The 16,729-nt window shown below is 42.4% G+C and overlaps 1 protein-coding gene across 1 annotated transcript in view; it reads right to left on the bottom strand.

The window, feature by feature from the left end:
- PPP2R1B (protein phosphatase 2 scaffold subunit Abeta) overlaps positions 1-16,231 on the bottom strand; it is a 41,106-nt gene extending 24,875 nt beyond the window's left edge. The window contains exons 1-2 of the mRNA XM_075604405.1: positions 16,074-16,231; positions 9,960-10,050 (exon numbers count right to left, since the gene is read on the bottom strand). Coding sequence (XP_075460520.1) covers positions 9,960-10,050; positions 16,074-16,151 — 169 coding nt within the window. The 5' untranslated portion in view covers positions 16,152-16,231. The remainder of the gene's footprint in view (positions 1-9,959; positions 10,051-16,073) is intronic.
- Between the last annotated feature and the right edge of the window lie 498 nt (positions 16,232-16,729).

Consider the following 16,729-nt stretch of genomic DNA (forward strand, 5'->3'; position numbering starts at 1 on the left):
TACGTTTTGTACCATGCCTTAACAGTTGGGTACAAGTTTATTTCTCCAAAAGGGGATTCAAAACCATTTCCAAGTGTTATTTGAGCCTGCCCCTCCCTCCAATTACATTTGCTGTTACATCCCCAGCCCTTCGCATTCCCATGCATCAGACCACACTGAGAAATATAACCCACACAAGTTTAATTGGATTCTTTCAAATATTAATTAGCATTGTTGCTTTATGGCTTAACATTGCTAATGTTTACCTTTTATTTGGACTCCTCATTCATGCTCAGCTATGCATATCTGACTAAAGAGGGCATCCGCCTTTACAAAAAAAACTATTTAACTGTACATTTAGTGACAAACTCAAGACCTAAAGATTTGGTAAAAATCCTCCAAAACATTGCATTACGACTGAAATTGTAAGTTAACAACCCAAGTGTTTACATATTTTTTTTTAATAAATAAAACAAGGGTGTCAATCAGCACCCAGTTTAATTAACATATCCCTGTCATTAGTTCACTTTGCCTAGAAGGAACTTTAAAGGGGCTGTTCCTCTGAAGGAAAGCAAGTGACAGACGTTTCAAAGTAGATTGTTTTATTAAAGTACAGCACGCTATCAGGGTTAATAGTACAGTCTCCTCAGTGCGAGGACGACAAGGACCCTAGCCTAGACAAAGAATCGCTCTCAAAGCACTAGTACAGTGTTTTTCAACCAGAGTTCCTAGGAATCCCAGGGCATCCCTAAAGTGTTCGGTGCAATTTTCAGGTAATTTTAAAATTGTACCAAATACAGAAGAATGTATAATGCATCTTCTCAAGCTATTAGAGGGGGGTTGGAATACCTCAATTTCACAGAGTTCCTAAAAAAAATTAAGTATATAGGTATATATAGTTACATAAAGACCTGCATCCATCAAGTTCAACCTATGCTAAATTTAGACAACAGATACTTTGTCCTATATCTATACTTATTGATCCAGATGAAGGCAAACACAAAACCCCAGTGACAACATAAGGGGGAAAATAAATTCCTTCTGGTCTCCAAGAATAGGCAATCTGATTACTCCCTGGATCAACATGCTCCCCACGTTTACTTATTTGGTATATCTCTCTCTCTCTCTCTCTCTCTCTCAAAAGATGTCCAACCTTTATATGAACAAATCTATTGTATCTGCCATCACAGTCTCCACATTTTAACAGCCCTTCATCTAAAGAACCCTTTCCTTCGTTGCTGGTGAAATCTCCTTTCCTCCAACCTTAAGGGATGACCAGAGTCTTTTGTACAGTCCCCGAATATATTTGTATATAGTTATCAGATTCCCTCTTTGATGCCTCATTTCTAATGCAAATAAATCTAATTTAGCTAGCCTCGCCTCATAAGTTAGATTGTCTATGCCCTTTATTAATTTGATGGTTTACTCTAGTTCCATAATGTCTTTTTTCGAAGGAGTGGTGCGCAAATTGTACTCCATATTCAAGGTGTGGTCTTATTAATGCATTATAAAGGGGCATAATGTTAACTTCCCTTCCATCCATTCCTTGTTTAATGCAAGATAAGATCTTGTTTGCCTTTGCAGCTACTGCATGACTTTGGGCACTATTGCTAAGCCTACTGTCTACAAGTACTCCTAAATCCTTCTCCATCAAGGATTACCCCAATTTATCCCCATTTAATTTGTAAGTCGCCTGTTTATTCTTGCATCCCAAATGTATAACCTTACATTTATCTGAATTAAACCTCATCTGCCATTTACCTGCTAGGTTTCCAGTCTCCAAGTCCTTCTGGAGGGAAATTACATCCTGCACTTATTCTAATACCTTACACAATTTAGTATCATCAGCAAAGACAGAGACTTGGCTCTCAATGCGAACCTCAAGCTCATTAATAAACAAGTTAAAAAAACAGTGATCCTAGCACAGATCCCTGAGGTACTCCATTCACAACTTTAGCCCAACCTGAATAAGTTCCATTTATGACAACCCTCTGTTGTCTATCCTTCAACCCAGTTTTCAATCAAGCTGCACACATTTTTACGGAGTCCAATTTGCTTTATTTTGTACACCAAACTCGTGTGAAACCGTATCAAAAGCCTTTGCGAAATCTAAGTAGACCACATCAACTGCATTACCCTGGTCTAAATTCCTACTTACCTCCTCAAAGAACCAAATAAGGTTAGTTTGGCATGATCTATCCTTCATAAATCCATGCCGACTATTACTAATTTTGTTTTCCATTAGGTATTCCTGAATATTATCCTGTATTAAACCTTCAAGTAGCTTCCCCACTATTGAAGTCAGACTTACAGGTCTGTAATTCCCCGGTTGTGATCTAGCTCCTTTTTTTAAATATAGGCACCACATCTGCTTTACGCAAATCTTGAGGTACTGAGCCTGTGGAAATGGAGTCCTTGAATATTAAATGGAATGGTTTGGCTATTACTAAACTTAACTCCTTGAGAACTCTTGGATGTATGCCATTGGGGCCAGGTGCCTTATTTACTTTAATTATGTCAAGCCACCTTGGAACTTCCTCAGTTAACCAATTGTTCATTAATACAGAGGTTGTGCCTTCCTCCTGCGGCACTACTATTAAAATTGATTCTTACCTGGAAAACAGAGGCAAAAAACTTGTTTAATACCTCTACCTTTTCCTTATCTCCAATAATCTGCTTGCCCATCTCACAATGAAAGGGTCCTATATTATCTTTTCTGATTTTTTTGTTATTAAGGTACTTCAAGAACTTTTAGGGTTGATCTTACTTTCTGTTGCAATCCTTTTTTCATTATCCATTTTGCCAATTTGATTGCCCTTTTGCAATTTTTGTTACATTGCTTATAATTCTGATAGAATGCCCCCCAAGAAATCTAAACACCTACCTCATTTCCATTTCCTCCACGACCTATTTAGCCACATTGGTTATGAATTATTTCTTTTATCAGTGTATATCCTTGGGTTATAAGTATGTGAGCTTGTCGAACAATATTTTAAAGACTGCCCATTTATATTTGACATGTATCCCTGCAAAAGCATCATCCCCATGTATTACTTGTAGGTTAGTCCTCAGTTTATTCAAATCTGCCTTCCTAAAGTTTACGGTCTTTGTTGAACCCAAGTAATCTGCTTTTTGATCATTTATTTCAAATTAGGCCATGTTATGATCACAGTTACCCAAATGTTCCAGGACTTGAATATTTGCTATTACTTGTACATTGTTTGATATTACCATATCCAGTACTGCCCCTCTCTCCTGGTTGGTGCCTCAATAATTTGGGTCATAATGGTCTTTAAGCACCCGCAAAAACCTGTTTCCTTTTGTTGTAATGCTAATCTCATTGCCCCAGTCTATGTCTGGATAATAAAAATCACCCATTATGCAAACATGACCTAGTTTTGATGCCTTCTCCATTTGCAAAAGTATTTTAGCTTCCTCAATCTCTCAGATATTTGGTGGTTTATAGCATATCCCTACAAACATTTTCTTTGTACTTCTACCTCCACTGAAATTTCTAGCCACAAGGTCTTCATTCCCTTCAAAAACATCTTCCCTTATAATAGGTTTTAGAGCTGGTTTAACATATAAGCATACTCCACCTCTTCTATTTGCTCGATCCTTCCGAAAAAGGGAATAACCCTCTAAATTAACTGCCCAGTCATGAGTTTCATCCCACCATGTTTCAATAATGCCTACGATATCATACTGCACCCTTGCAGCTATTAATTCAAGCACCCCCCCTCCCCCCCACTCTCAGGCTTCTTGCATTAGCAAGCATGCATTGAAGTTTTTTTTCCCCCCAGCCTGTACTATTATCTTATCTGCTCCTGCCTTTTCGCCCCAATTTGGTTTAGTCTTTAGAAGTATCTCGCTGCTTGCCAAACTTACTTGCCCCCATTCTACCCCCATAACCCCTTGCCATTTCCTAATCTATTCTATTTAGTTTATGTTTCATTCCCCTCCTCCTAGTTCAAAATCTCCTGCAACCTTTTTAACATTCTCCCCCCTAGCACAGAAGATCCCTCTTCATTGAGGTACAATCCGTCCCTAGAATATAGATGGCACCTCTCAGAAAAGGAGTCCCAGTGCTCTAAAAACCCAAACCCCTCATTCCTGCACCACTTTCTTAGCAATGCATTAACCTCCCTAATCTCTGACTGTCTCCCTGTGGTAGTGCATGTCACTGGTAGTATTTCAGAAAATACTACCTTGGAGGTAGATTTGCAATACAGGCATACCCCGCATTAACGTACGCAATGGGACCGGAGCATGTATGTAAAGCGAAAATGTACTTAAAGTGAAGCACTACCTTTTCCCACTTATCGATGCATGTACTGTACGGCAATCGTCATATACATGCATAACTGATGTAAACAACACATGTGTAACAGGCTCTATAGTCTCCCCGCTTGCGCACAGCTTTGGTACAGGTAGGGAGCAGGTATTGCTGTTCAGGATGTGCTGACTGGCGCATGCGCGAGCTGCCGTTTGCCTATTGGGCGATATGTACTTACTCGCTAGTGTACTTAAAGTGAGTGTACTTAAAGCGGGGTATGCCTGTATGTACTTAAAAGCTTTAGCCCCACTTCATGCTCACGTCATTATTGCACATGCCATCCCCGCCCTGGCTTTATCTTCTGTGACCAATTTCCCATACATTCATTATCTTTTACATTTCTTTGTGATAGCGTGTATGAGGGAGGATCCTTTTTATCATTGTACCGTGTGTACAGGAATGCAACACACGAGGTCACTTATGGGGATTCCACAGTCCAAAACCCTCTATGTACCAAAGTGAACCAACAACAAACAGATGCAACATTTAAAACATACCGTCACTGGTACTTTAGTTGAAGTATTTGTTTTTTCTTTTAATCGTTTTTAAAAATGTTCCTTGCAAACAAGCCTTAGGTTTAGTCCATAGACACTAAAGCCGTGCGGAGGCGTGCTGAGGCTGAGGGAAAGCGGTGCTTTCCCTGGCCTTAGAGCGCGCGCCGTCTGTGGGCGTGTCTGGGGGGCGGGCCAGTGACGTCACGGAGCTGTTCGCCCTCATTGGACGAACCGCTCACGTGACCGGCCCTGCGCTCCGGCCAGCGCAGAAACTAAAGATTAGGTAAGAGACCCTGCTAAAGCCGTTCTCATTGCGGCTGCAGGGGCTCACTGGTAAGCATGCGCGCGCCTCAGCACGGGTCAGCGCCGCTCCCTGCACCATGTCCGAGGCCTTAGGTTTTTACAATATTCTGAGTAGAGACTCAGTTTTCAAAACTAGAATAGTTTGTGTTCATCAATGACTTCCTAATTTCTATACGGAAGTAGCTGATATGCTTGAATTCACCAGCCCGTAAAGGATATTACAAAATGCACATAAAAATAAAAAAAAACCACACCACATTATTTTACTGCCGATTGAATCTTTTTAAGGACGCACATTACACTGATGGGGTTAAAACATTTTTGGGGACCTGCTACGATCCACTGCCTCTAATTTTATAAAGCTGGGTGGGGAGGAAACAAAATTCCCCCAAATACAACTGCAGCTATAACTAAACTCTGGTTGAGATGCAACATGGTTACCTCCTATTGGTAGAATCGTACAACCACTTTGCCCAATATACGTTGTACATCCATATTTGTGGCACCTGGAAGCCCTATTGTATGGGATATGTCATGCCTTTTTACTGCAGAAAGGATGTTGCAATCATTTGCAGGAGCAGAGGTGGCCACAGAGGTTGAAGGCCCTCAGGCAATGAAGGTGTTAGCCACCCATGAAATTAGGATTTGAATCAGACATTTTTGGGGAAGCTGGGCCTCTGTACCTACATTTAAGACGCTTTGGAACAGTGTTGGCAATATACGGTAATTAAAGCTGCAATCCCAAATAGGATCAAAAAGGTAGCAGATGTCAGCGGTAGGTTTCATAAATCTAATTGGGTTCTTTTCTTTTACATGGAGGGGACAGGCATATGTAATTTTTTTAATTTATATTTTTTTAAATCAACCACAAGGTTGGAACAAGTCTCAATTAGCGCCCACCCCCTTTATTGAATGAAGAAAAAATGTCAAGGTTTTTTTTTATGGCAATTGCCTAGATTTCCCACATGCAAATTTCTGGCTCGTTTGAGCCAATTTTGTTGTAGGAATAAAATGGCTTTAAAAACGTAAATGTAACAAAACTAAGGAACATTATAACAGATGCTGTTGTGCAGTACTGAAGAATTCTTCATGTAAATAAGCTGGGGGGGGTGCATGTTTAACAATTCGACAGAGAAATTGACGACAGGAATTACCTCAACAGCCCATTTCCCTATCTGCTGTAGCATTAAAGCTAATGGTCGTCACGGATCCCAGCACCCTACAGTTGCAGCCTGGGGGATCAATTCAGAGTGCAGAGATCCATCCGACAAGCAGCTGCGCCGATTACTCTGAAGCATAACTAAGATGCCTTCAAGTTCTATCGAAATGTTCCCTTAAATCGAAATGCTACGGTGCACAAAGTCTTTAAAAAAGTGGTTACGCTTGTGCCCCTTTTTCTTTAAATATTTTTTCCAAATCCCCTGTAGAATATATACAGCGTCTGATGTTAATGTTCATTGGATTTTAAATTGTCCTTATGCCTAAAAATGTACAACCCTTAGAATGACCTTGCACTATATCATGTACATCAGGAGGGTTGGCATGCCAGCTGTCTTTAGGACACATCAGGCCATTTTTTAATGTGTTCTGGAGATGGTGTGCAAGAATGATCAGAACTGGAGGTGGAGACTGCTTCCGTTTCCACTTCATCATGAGTCTTGCCCGTGACCACGTGGCAGAAGTCCGACTGCACTCCCATTCTACAAGTCTTCTATTGGCAAAAGTCTTAAAGGGTCAATCTTTCCTAGGACCAAAGTGAACTAATGCCAGTGATAATACTTAGTGGCATTAGCTCTTGACTTTGTTTTAACAAATATTAATGGTTGGTGGGGTGCCTGCTCAGCTTAGAATCAGAAGAGGGGTGCTGTCTGAGAACTAAAGTGAAAAAATTATATATAAAAAGATTCCCAATGTGATGCACTCTAAGACCTCTAAAATTAAAATAGAACTTAATGTGAATACTTAAGAAAAACAGCAGACATGCTGGAGAAGAAAATTAAAATACCTGAAGCTCCGACCTTTGATACTAGTCCAGTAATCTACATACTGTATTATAGGATGGGAAATTCCTGGTTCCTGGTGATGGAATCACTAAGGTACATAATCCATATAGTAATTCTGATGTGTTGGTGATTGCTACACAGTCCTCATCTAATAATCACTGTAGGGGTAAACAGCGAGATAAAGAAAAAGATGCAAATCGTGAAAGTGTGAAAGACGAAGAGGTTAATCTATCAAGTAGAGAGTAGCCGCTCAGACCGTGTAGTGTGGTGCTGTGGAAGAGGTATACCCTCCAAGTGCATGCTCCTATTACACATACAGTGTGGTAAATAAACACTCCCTAATTAGCTTTGTAGAATGCTCTATACAGTATAGGATTGATTGCAAGAAGTTCTGACTAACAAAATGCGCGTCAGGCAGTAGTGACGTCAGATGTGACGTCACGAGTGTGACAGACGGATCTCAGATATATAGTAGCAGTAAAATAAGTAATAGCTATCTTTGTTACCTTACAATAGAGGATTGCATGAATTATATTAGTGTAGCTAAAGCCAAAGAAAGAGAAAAAAACAAAAACCTCACATTCCCCATTCACAGGCCCGTAAAGAAAGCAATTGTAATTTCGGGGGGGGGGGGGGGGGAGGAGCAATGCCTCCTAGGATCTAAGTGGACTAATTCCAATTATCTTTTTACGCTCTCGTATCTGGGCGATTTGAGATTTTGGCACAAAAACTATCAAAGTATAAGTATTAAATTTATTTTTTAAAGTTATACCAGGGAGTCGTTTAATTTCCATTGCCCTTGTATAGGATGTCACTGTGTACAGCCAGTCCGTCCCCCCACCTTTATTGGCGCTCTGATAAGGACAGGGTGGGATAAGTGTAAAGAAAACACTTGAGTGACAAACACTCCCGATTCACAAGCCTCTAAGAAATGCAACTGTGCAATCTACGTGGGATTGCACCTTTAAAACCCATAAAGGCAAATACAGGCAGTCTCTGTTATCCAACGGAATCCATTCTGGAAGTAGAGTTGGATAGTGAAACCGTTGTAAGGAGAATCCCATGTTAATCAGTGGCGGTGAGCGTTGGATAACGCATTCAGGCAGAGAAAAACAGCCCATATGGTTGCATTGTAAAGCGTGTAATATGCCATTCATTGTAAAGAGAAACGTTGGATAGCGAGGACTACCTGTATAAGTCACTACGGCAGGAAAGATGAGAAACTAGTGTCCCCCAAACAGAGATTGACCAACACTTCCCCGGTAAGAGACCCTTACGATATTCAACTGGTAATTCACTTTTGCTGTTAGCATGGGGTTAGATTTGTTCTGAAGCTAAATCGAATGAAATGCTTTACAAAAAGCCGTTTTTGGTGGCTATGTGGGATGGTGCAGTCCTCTGCAGGTAAAACAAAAGCACATAAAACTGGCGTAAACATGTTCTTTTCAATCCAAGCGGTGTAACAGCAGGCACAAGCTTATTGGGGGTCCATGTTAAAATGGATTTGAAGCAAAAGGTGCTCATTTGCATGTTATTTCCCAGAATCCCAGGCTGCAGTAGAAGCACTGTATGCTAAGAGATAATGGGAAAAGGCAGGGATGCAGACCTGTCTGACACATGGGAATGTGCTCACAAGTGATATTTTCTATTTACTATATGCTGTATGTGGAGAGTTGTCACTATCTTACCCACAGAAGTTATATGATGTGTGGTTTCAATCTTTACAAATGTTAAAATTAACATTTACCACTTAAGATTTAACCCAACGACTTCTATATGGAAAATAGCAGCCACCCAAATTTCAGGTAAAAGTATGAGTTTGAGGTGACTCTAGTTTGCAACATATATAAATAAATGGAAAACACCACATTAAAAAGCACAATGCAAGCGGTCAAACTGTTCCCTTAACAAAAAGGTGTACTGTGTACATAAAATAAAAAAACAAATAAAAAATAAAAAAAACGAGAGAAGTATTTGAGGCGGCACACCTTCAAATAGCTTGTTATCGGAGGAGCTCATAATAAAACCACTTTTCTGATAATGAACAAGGTGGTTCTGGCACAGCAGCCAAAAAGTGGGTCCCAAACAATTGATATTAAAAATAATTCTTTATTAATCCATCTAAAAAAGTGGAGGCACTAACCCTCCTATGCGTTTCGTGTTCCAAAAAAAAAAACACTTTATCATGGAGTGATTAAGTGTTTTTTTGGATGGATTCAGTGCTGAAGCGCCTTTGTCACTTGGAAATGGCACTTTTCTGATGAGTCTCTTTAAAGAGTGCATGGAAAACCGCTCTGTGCTGCGTGACAGTGCAAATGAAACTAAACAGCTTGGACACCGTACTCCAAGTATTGGGGGAAAAAAACCATCTGGGTGGGGGGGTGACGACGACAAAAGGTTCTATGAAGGCCAACTTTCAGGATCAGTAATTATATTTGATTGGGGCGGGGTTGTAGTGAAACCAACTTTCACCCTGTGAGTGCTGGAGGGGCCACAGCACCCCAGTACCATGCTCACTTCTCTGAAGTCATCGCTTCATCAGTGATGACTGAAAATGGAAGTGCTCTCTAGCGTTTCTCTTCCTGTAAGCTTGCGTTAGGAACACGATAAACCAAAATGAGCAACTAGAATCAGGAGTGGCCCACTCCAGTCCTTAAGGGCCACCAACAGGCCCGATATTGGGGATATCCCTACTTCAGCACAGGTGGCTCAATCAGTGGCTCAGTTATTCTGACGGAGCCATCTGTCCTGAAGCAGGGTTATCCCCAATACCAAACATGTTGGTGGCCCTTGAGGACTGGAGTGGCCACTTGTTTAGATTAGCCCCCATTCCCCAATTCGTACCAGTAAGGAATGGCAGAAGCTCCGTTCTGGTTCTCTCAACTCCCAAGGCCAGCGCTATAGTAGACAACTTCTTGATGCTGTTGAGGCGCAGCTGAAAGACAAGACAGAAAGTATTTGTTATAGAGCAGGATCTGTGGTGCTACAACTGGAATAGTATTTGGTCTCAACAACAACAACCTTTCATCAACATCTAGTGACAGAAGTTCCTCTGACAATGAGATGACCCATTACACCTAGTGATAAAGGCAGACGGATTACCTTATGTTAGTAAATTCTTGACTAGCATACCAGTAACAGAAAATGTTAAAATACTGTACTAAGCAGAGTATATATGGAATACAAATAGCAACTGAAACTAATGGAAACATTAAAGATGGTGTTGCTCAGATAAAAGGCAAAAAGTTGTGAAACCTGGCACACAAAAATTATCAATACAGACCAATAGTTATGGTGCCTGCAGCAGAAGTCAGGAATCCCAATACCCAACCAAATCGAACATAGGAACAGCAACAAGCTGGCACTCAAAAGCATTACATGCAATATAAAACCATAGAAAAATGGGACCTTTATCAAGGCATACAAACACCGCGTAACAACCAACAATTTATATACTCACCAAGAATATCACCGACACCGGCGACTCCGGAGGACGAGTGACAAACGCAAAATCCAAAAGTACAAAAATACAATATTTACCACCACATAAGCAAAACAGTCTCCAAGGACGAGATCAACCCCAGGAGTCGATATATAGTTAAAATAAAAAAAAATAATAAAAAAAAAATGTATGTATGTTTTATTAACAAAAAGCAGAGGCTTATCACTTGGCTAGAAAACAGGCACAGTGCAAGGAATCATCCAGTCCCTTAATGGTAACAGTGTCCAGAGTATAGATCCAAAAACCCTTGTGTTTGAGTAAGCGCATGTCTATCACCCTCACAGGGAAGTCGGGGATTCCAATCTATAATCATGATCGATGCCGCTCCGTGCCCTACACAATGTCTGATAAATGAGGTCGGTTCTTCACCATAAGTAATCTTAGCCGTTTGGTCAGAGAAACGTTTAAGGAGGTTTTGAAGTTTTGCTCACATAGTACATAGATCACAAAGTATCACAGGTGACACTTGTACGGACATGGGAACTTTTTCCTGTATAGGGATGAGTGATAATATCCCCCTGTATAACACTATTGCACATAGAGCAGCCACAGCATTTAAAACATCCCGGTTAGAAATAAAATGTGTACAAGCATATTTATGAGTATCATCTTCCGCTTTAATCAATTTTTCTGCTAAGTTGTTACCCTTTCGATAGGCAAAAATAGGTGTTTTACAAAAATAGCCCAGTACACAAATGTTGCTAAATTGTCCAGTGCTTATGCACAAGACGTTTAAGGCCTAGGCCATGGTTCTTTCTGGCGGGCGGAGGCGCGCTGAGGCTGAGGGAAAGCGGGTGCTTCCCTGGCCTTAAACAGCGCGCCGTCCGTGGGCGGGCCAGTGACGTCACGGAGCTGGTTCACCCTCATTGGGCGAACCTCTCACGTGACCAGCCCTGCGCTCCAGCAAGCGGGAAAATTTAAAATTTTCCTAAGACCTACGCTTCCGCAAGCGCGCGGAAGCGTAGGCAAGCCCCTACTAAAGCCGCCCTCATTGCGGCTGTGGGGGCTCAGTGCCGAGCGGAAGCGCGTCTCAGCACCCAAAAGGACTATCCATGGACGCGGCCTAATATGTATATTGTCTGCTGAAAATATTAACCTCCATCCTCCTTTGGAATCACAATTTTAGGTTTATCAAGCCGTGAGCGACAATGGTCCAATACTTGCGACAAGTAACTTCTGTATAAACAAGTTCTTCATCACATTTAATCTGTTCCTGGTCGTTCTCAGATACAATGCAGAGATTGAATGACTAAAGCAGATGATATTCATAAATATACTTTTCTACACATTTTCTTTCTAAACCTGAACCAGGATTGCTTAGGTGCTGTGGCGGCTCTATGTGCAATTGTGTTATATAGGGGGATAATATCACTCATCCATATAAGGAAAAGGTTTCCATGTCTGTACCTGTGCCACTTTTGTGATTTATGTACGTTGTGGCCAAAACTACAAGACCTCTTAAAAAAAAAAAAACGTTTCCCTGAATAGAAGTTCAAGATCAGGATCCAACCTCGCTTATCAGACATTGCGTAGAACACGGAGCAACATCTATCAGGAACATGGATATACGGTAGCTTGGAACCCCCCACTTCCCTGTGGGGGTGATAGACACACTTACTCCAACGTGTTTTTAGATCTATACCCTGGACACTTACACCTAAGGCACTGCATGATTCATTGCACTATGCCCATTTTCTACCCAAGTGATGAGCTTCTCTATTATCCTCTTTCTATATATATATTTTTTTTACTAGATACCTTATATATCTTGGGAATGATTATGTTTTTGGAGGCTTTTTTGCTCAGAGGGTGGTAAATATTGTATTTTAGTACTTTGCATTCTTTATATTTCTTTCTACAACTATGAGACGCTATAAAGTAATTTTTGCTTATTTTTGTAATATGTCTCCTGTGGCTGATAGAATTCCCTCGGGATTGTTTTTGCCTGATGCGGTGGCTTATGTATATTTATAGTGATTTCTCCACATGTCTGGGACAATACATTGATATACATCTATGAAGTAGTTATATATTTCATAGATATAATTTGTTATTATTTCCAAGTTATTTCGGGATTCAGGTTGTTCTTTATCAGTCATTATTTAGATATTATTTTGTATTAGTTAAATGGTATTTTTAGTTTTGTTATATCAATATATATTGCTTTTGTGTTTTATATGCCACACCCCTATAGTTTGTTTTCTGGGTCTTTATTTATTGAGGTTGCCTAGTAATGGTCCATTCCGATAAACTGTTTATCCGCTGTGACGCCCAGTGACATCATACACCCGCCAGTGTCGCCGATATTCCAAGAGTGTGTACAAATTGCTGTTTGTTATACTGTTGCTACGCCTTGCTAAAAGATTCTATTGCGCGACCGAATGTCAATTTTCTATTGCATTTAATAAATGATTTTTGGAGTGTCAGCCGCTTGCAGTTTGTCCACTGCTCAGATAAAGCCTTTAAAGTCCAACCCAGATGACATATACAAGAACACAGGTAAAATATTTAGAGAGCCAGGTCCTCTGGTCCCCCTTACCTCCGCTGAGAGCAGGGACACCCGTTGTGCCGGGGAGCTGCAAAGGGGGGCGGGCGAGTTGCCGGGAGAACCCGGCAATGTATTACATAGGGTGCCGCCATCTTTGAGGCTCGTGCATGCGCAGTGAGTGCGATGTGTGGCGGGTCCTCCAGACAGTTGCGCATGCTCCGTATAAAGAGCGCGAAGCTCTGTGAATCAGGGGAGGCTCTTGGCAGGGACTACAAGTCCCTTGGGCCTTAGGGACGACCACCTGACATCAGGGAGCCAATAGGGCGCGAGGATTCTCCTAGAAGGGAAGTAGGAGGTTGTGCAGGGGACCACGTTAGTCAGTGGGTGCCAGGAAGGGAAAGGGGACAGAGGTGTCTGTGCAGAGGCCAGTAGCCTCTGCACTAGGACAGAGAACCCCCTAGGCCCCAGATAGGCCCAGAGACACCAAGTAAGTTTGTGGCTGCTTTAGGGACAGGCCCTAGTATACGGACCATAGCCTTGAAGCACAGTTGAGAGAGTGAGGGACACAGCATTCCCTAAAGAGAGGTCCGGAACCAGGAATAGCAAGAGAGAGAGAGAGAGAGACATTATCCGGGTGGGACCATCCATGAGGGACGTCGCTGAGGACATCGTGGATCGGCGGATCCTTTGCGAAGTATCTGCGGGCCTGGGTGCTGGAGCGCCCGGCAGGTATTGTTATTAAGTGCACCAACATACCGGTTCATCACAGGCCCTGATCACGCCTCTAGGGGTGGGTTCTTTGGGGACACTATTGGGATAAGTGACAAAAGGGACTTCTCTCGTACTGTGGACACGGTGTGGGGTACGCCTTGGTATGGTGTTCTTATTCATTATAGAGTGGTAAGAGATATATATGTTCAGTAAAGACCTTTTCTGTTTTATGCAAGTGTGTGATCACTGTGGTTGTGCCTGTGAGGGGCTCCTCCCACTCCGTTGGGATCCCTCCCAGGTGGAGGCGCTGCACCAGATTAGTAAGTGTATCACCGCAGGCTCTCCGTGGCAGAAGCTTAGCATAAGGTCCCAGTGCCTCCGCTACACGCGCGAGACTGGCGGCGCGTGCAGCCAATTCCCCGGTCTGCAGTGAGCTGCAGGAAGAGAGACAGGAGGGGGGGGGGGGGTTCGCCCTCATTGGCTGAACCACCGGGGGGCGTGGCCTAGCGCTCTGTCACGAGTCCTGCTCTCAATTCTATTGAGAGCAGGAGAAACTCTCACCACAGCGCTGCGGCCCCCTCCTCGCAGCGGGCCCGGCGCCATTGAGGGGAGGGCTCTCGTCCCTGCGGCGTCCGCTGCAGTAGCATGCGGGGACAAAGCCTTATGCTCCTGTGAGCCAACAGGTAGAAAGACAGCATCAGTAATTCCTGTGTTCAGGGAGAAACAGGGCTACATACATACATACATGCACTGTATGCATCAAATCCAATTTAAATAAATAGGATTTTTTCTTTGATACTTTGTGTGTTTCAAAATTGTTCTTCATTTACATTGATACATAGATCACGTCCTTTGCTTCACATTTAGGGGAATGTTAAGGTACTAAATGATTCTCAAGGCTCAGAATGGCCAACAGCACACCGCAGGGTGTCAATAATGAGAGATCCCGCCAAGAGTAGGGTGCTCGAGATCTGCAGGACACTCAGCACATCCGCCAGCAGCTTGGACACTAATTTCCTGTGCAAAATTTTAAAATGTCAGAAAATTTAAAAAGATGTTCTGACTGCTGCGCCGTCTCCTGCTGGTGCTCACGAACATTTATAGACGGGGTTGAAATGCAAGGATATTTGACAACATAATCCTTTATGTTTCTATGCAGACTAGGCCAGTGCGATTAGAACATTGACAAACTTGAGGCGCGTATGACCTTAAGGAATTTGAGCACACTATTAGATTCACTCACATTTCACCCAAATGATCACACCTCCCATAATTTTTCCCTACTCACTGGATTTCAAAGAAGCAATCCCAATAGAAATAAAACATTAAGACAGAACCACAGAACTAAAATGTTTTTTTTTAGCTCTGTAACCCGTTTTCGCAGTCACTTGGTGACGTTTCTGGAATTCTCTCTAGATATTTAAATGGTCATCCAATAGGGAGCCACAACACATGATGTTGCAGCTCCCTATGGTCCAGTAAGATTTGGTGGCTATATTGAATTTTTAAAAAGGGAAGGAGAGTTCTGGTAACTACAGTCATTATCTCAAGAACCTGGGGTCCCAGAAAATAACAGTTTAGAGACAGAAGTTCAAACTACTGTAAAAATCAATGAGGGAAAACAAAGACAAGCAGCTGGGATTGCCACTATAAAGGGCATCACATTGAGTTTACTCAAGATGGGTCATTTTATGTAGTCAATAGTACCTTTACACTTTTCCACTGTGCTATTGATATCCACTGGTTTGAATCAGCGTCAGCTCTCCTTGTGACCCCAGACAACTATAGATTGTAAACTATACGGGGCTGGGCTGCAAAATACTTTATACAGTGCTGCATACACAGCCAATGCTTATAGAAGAAAATAGCACATGTATTCTCGCACTAAAACAAAACATTTCAAGAATAACCCAATTAGATAGCGGGCAGCAACTAATTTCTCCCAATGTTACATTAATATATTCCCACATATATTCTATATTATTGCATTTCATGTATAATGTCTTAAATTAGAAGAGCTGCATGCATATCTATAAAACGAACATACAGACAAGACAGAGGCTTTGAATGGGTTACTAACACCATTTACCTAAAAGCCCGTGTGAGGCAGATACAGATTATTTTATTTACATAGTGAGCTTCCTCCTCTCCCGGATGCAGAGACCCAGCCCCTCCCTGCAAACCGGGGCCTACCGCACACACAGAGGCCGAAGGAGTGGCCGCGGCCTCCTGCTCTCCCCACCACCAGGGGCCTCACCTGCACGTCCTCGTTACGCAGCTCATCGATAAGAACAGCGATAGGATACAGAGAGTCATCACCGTCCGCGCCCGCCATCTTGATACCGGCTACTGCGTTTCGCTCACACAGAACCACTTCCGCTTTGTGAGGTGGACACACGGGGTCTCCGCCGGAAGTGACGCGCGCCAGGGAATGAGAATAAATTAAGCTGCCTGTAGCTGTAGCCACGCCCCACGTTTAACCCTCTCCGTGCTGGCAGCTTTTGAGGACAATGTCCCAAACCTCCAGAGTGCTGTAATGAATGGGAGGAAAGGTGTGTAATGATTTAACACACATGTAGTAATTATATAACTTAACTCAGTATGGTTTTCCCCATCCTTTAGCTTCTCTGCATACCCAGTTAACCAACCCCACCCACACTGATGAGACCCATTAAGGTCGAAACAGCTGTCTGTGGGTGGTTTTCTGGGTATGCACCTTAACCCTGGCTGTGCTCAAAGCTGTGACCATGCAGCAAGCTTAAGCCTATAGGGAACCATGTTAAAAATGGGTTTTGAAGCAAAAAGTGGCACTGTGTGCTCATTTGCATGTCATTTCCCAGAATCCCTTGCTGCAGTGGAAGTGCTGTGTGCTGGGTGATAATGGTGAAAGGCAGGGTTGCAGACCTGCCTAAG

Source organism: Ascaphus truei, chromosome 6, assembly GCF_040206685.1.
Source record: "Ascaphus truei isolate aAscTru1 chromosome 6, aAscTru1.hap1, whole genome shotgun sequence".
NCBI classification, from domain to species: Eukaryota; Metazoa; Chordata; class Amphibia; order Anura; family Ascaphidae; genus Ascaphus; species Ascaphus truei.